This window comes from Parus major, chromosome 5 (assembly GCF_001522545.3).
Source record: "Parus major isolate Abel chromosome 5, Parus_major1.1, whole genome shotgun sequence".
In the NCBI taxonomy this organism is placed as follows: domain Eukaryota; kingdom Metazoa; phylum Chordata; class Aves; order Passeriformes; family Paridae; genus Parus; species Parus major.
Genome location: NC_031774.1, coordinates 31,741,519 through 31,744,019, shown reverse-complemented (window position 1 = coordinate 31,744,019; position 2,501 = coordinate 31,741,519). Strand labels below are relative to the sequence as shown.

At 41.6% G+C, this 2,501-nt stretch overlaps 1 protein-coding gene across 6 annotated transcripts in view; it reads left to right on the top strand.

Annotated features, from left to right (window-relative positions):
* The first annotated feature begins 6 nt into the window (after nucleotides 1–6).
* Nucleotides 7–2,501, top strand: part of LOC107205480 — a 7,615-nt gene continuing 5,120 nt past the window's right edge. For 2 of the 6 annotated variants that reach the window (XM_015629870.1, XM_015629871.2), the window contains exons 1-2: nucleotides 7–251; nucleotides 1,207–1,285. In XM_015629870.1, the coding sequence (XP_015485356.1) occupies nucleotides 138–251; nucleotides 1,207–1,285 (193 nt within the window). In that variant the 5' untranslated portion in view covers nucleotides 7–137. Of the gene's footprint in view, nucleotides 1,286–2,501 lie in introns of all 6 variants that reach the window. The other 4 variants (XR_001521973.2, XR_001521974.2, XR_001521972.2 and 1 more) reach the window with 4 other exon arrangements.

Here is a 2,501-nt window from a genome sequence, read left to right as displayed (position 1 = left end):
GGGAGAGGCGGAGGGAAGAGGGGGAAATCCCTTTTAGTTTTGCGATTAGGCTGCCAGGCTTTGTAAAGGGCTTAAAAACAAAGTCATGCTCAGTCTTTTGTAGGAGAGATCCAGATGTTATGTAGATTTCTGTTTGCATGTTCGTTTTGAGCGGATCCGGCGGTGAGCGCAGTATTTACCGTGTGCGTGCTGCTGGACTTTACCGTTTATCGACGTTGCGCTTGTGGAATGTATGCTGGAGTATTAGCTCGGTAATGCCTTCTAATGGTAGTGCTAATTACAGTGGGGTTATTTAGCAAATTAAGTGAGATGATGGACCCCCCCCCACCCTTGAGTACCAAATGAACTTTTCCGAACACACGGGCACACACACACACACACACACACGCGTTAATTTTGGTGCGTTTCTCTCGCCCAATCACTTCGCTGAAGCTACACCATGCCTTACCTCAGAGCAGTCAATTACCAAAGCTACCCGGGATCATCAATCATGGGGGATGCTTGAAGTTTAGGGGAGGAGCGATGGTCAAACTATCGATTGCTGCAGTTTTGTCCTCCCCAACCCCCCACCCTCGTTCACGGTCCCCTGCACATAAAATCTAAAACAGACTATCCCGTTAATAGTGGAATTTATCAATGATTATGTACCCGGTTGTGAATGTAGCCTCATACGTAGATGGCTTTTGAAAATACACGGCAGAAAATATATTATTCCGTTAGATTTTGGTTTGGTTTGCTTTTCGTGGTGATGACGATGCTTTTCAGAGGTTTGTTGTTTTTTCTTTTTTTTTTAACTTTAAGAAAATGACTCAAGGGGTAGTTATAGATATTTGGCCTGATTTTAATAGGCGAAGGGAATGAGCTCCAGAGGTCAATAAACCCCTCCAAAATGATGAATGATTGAGTACCTGTGATGATGATAGTGATTACCGGAGCAATTAAACAGTTTGATTAAATGAGCCATCATAACAATGATGTCTGCGGGAAATCAGCCCTCACGTATAAAGAAAGATAGTGTGGAGAGCTGACAAACGCCAGTGGGCATTCCTGCATGTTCCGCTAGCGCCGAGCCCTGCAGAGCAGGGCTGTATTTACAAATATGAGTGGAATACGGAGAAAAGTCCCTCTCCTACTTTTAGCCAGAGTTGCACCCTGCTTAAAACCCGCCAGAAGCCGGAGAGCAGACACGGGGTTTTTTTTCCCTAGAGGATCTCCTCCAAGATTAAAGCTAGTCCTAAGAGCAACCGAATTGCTGTGACTGACTTTCACGGGACTGTAAAGAGAGGTGAGTAGAAGAGCCCTTAGTATGTAGATCTCTTTCAAGCAGTGGTTAAGTCAATTCATTTCGCAGGGAAAAAGCCAGCCTTCTTGTGCAGTATTTTATACTCTGTCGTATAAATCGGTAACGTAATTCAAGATATTCATGGTAATGAATGCTTGGCTAATCCTTTGGGTGCGCGGAGACCTACAGAGCAGTAGGTTATGCAAATCCTTTCCTACTTTTACAGCTGTAGTTTTCGAGCAGATTTTTTTTTTTTCTTAAGAGATCTAGTCATCGGTGAATGTTATTTGGGTTTTTTTCCATTCTTTCTTCTCCCCCTTTCCCCCCCTCCCCCCGCACCCCAAAGATGCCAGATTTCTCAACTTGCATGGAATCGTTTAATTGTGATGCAGCCAGCTTAGAGGACGTTGTTCAAATATTTGTAGCTTCCAAACTTGTTTTTTAACCGTGGCAGTGCACACCCAGAGCCTTGTCTCTTGAGATATACTAATGTGTCTCTTTTAAAATAGTTTCAATATCACCAAAGAAGAGGTCTTTCCTTATAAACTGGCTGTACAAAAGTAATCTAGCTGCATTTAAGGCTCCATGCTTTTCTTCAGACCTCAAGCTGTAAATTAATCAGTTTTGTTGTCAAAAAAGAAGTTAAATTACTTGACTCCCATAGAAGAAATTATTTTATTGATTAGAATATAATTTTAGACCACTTTTTTTTTTGCTAATTCTATTTTTCACAGAAGTCTCTGTAGATCTCAGCTCCCTTGACTAAGAAATTCTGAGAAAACAGACTAAAATCAAAGCTGAAAAAAAGCAGCCAAAGACTTCTGCAGTGTTCAGTGCTGCTCCTTTCAATTGTTTAATTTTTCCCCCTCCTAAACTAATTAACCCCCTGCGTTGTCTTGCCCTGCTGTGCATGTTTGTAATCTGGGACAGGGACCAACTTTTAAAAATTATTTTAACTTGATAGAAAGTGAAATTTCATATAGTAAATGAAGATCTTTCATGTTCCTTCTGTGTCCTTTTTTTTCCACGTCAAAAGAGTTGAAGCCTTTTCTCCTCATCACTATCCCAGTGGATTAAAGCACACAGAGAACATGGTTTATAAAGCGCTACAGTTTAGCCATTAAAAAGGGATCTTAATTTAGCGCCCTTAAGTGAATGTACTCATCTATTAACAAAGATGCTGTTGGGAGCTCGGAGGAAAATGGGATACGTACGTGCA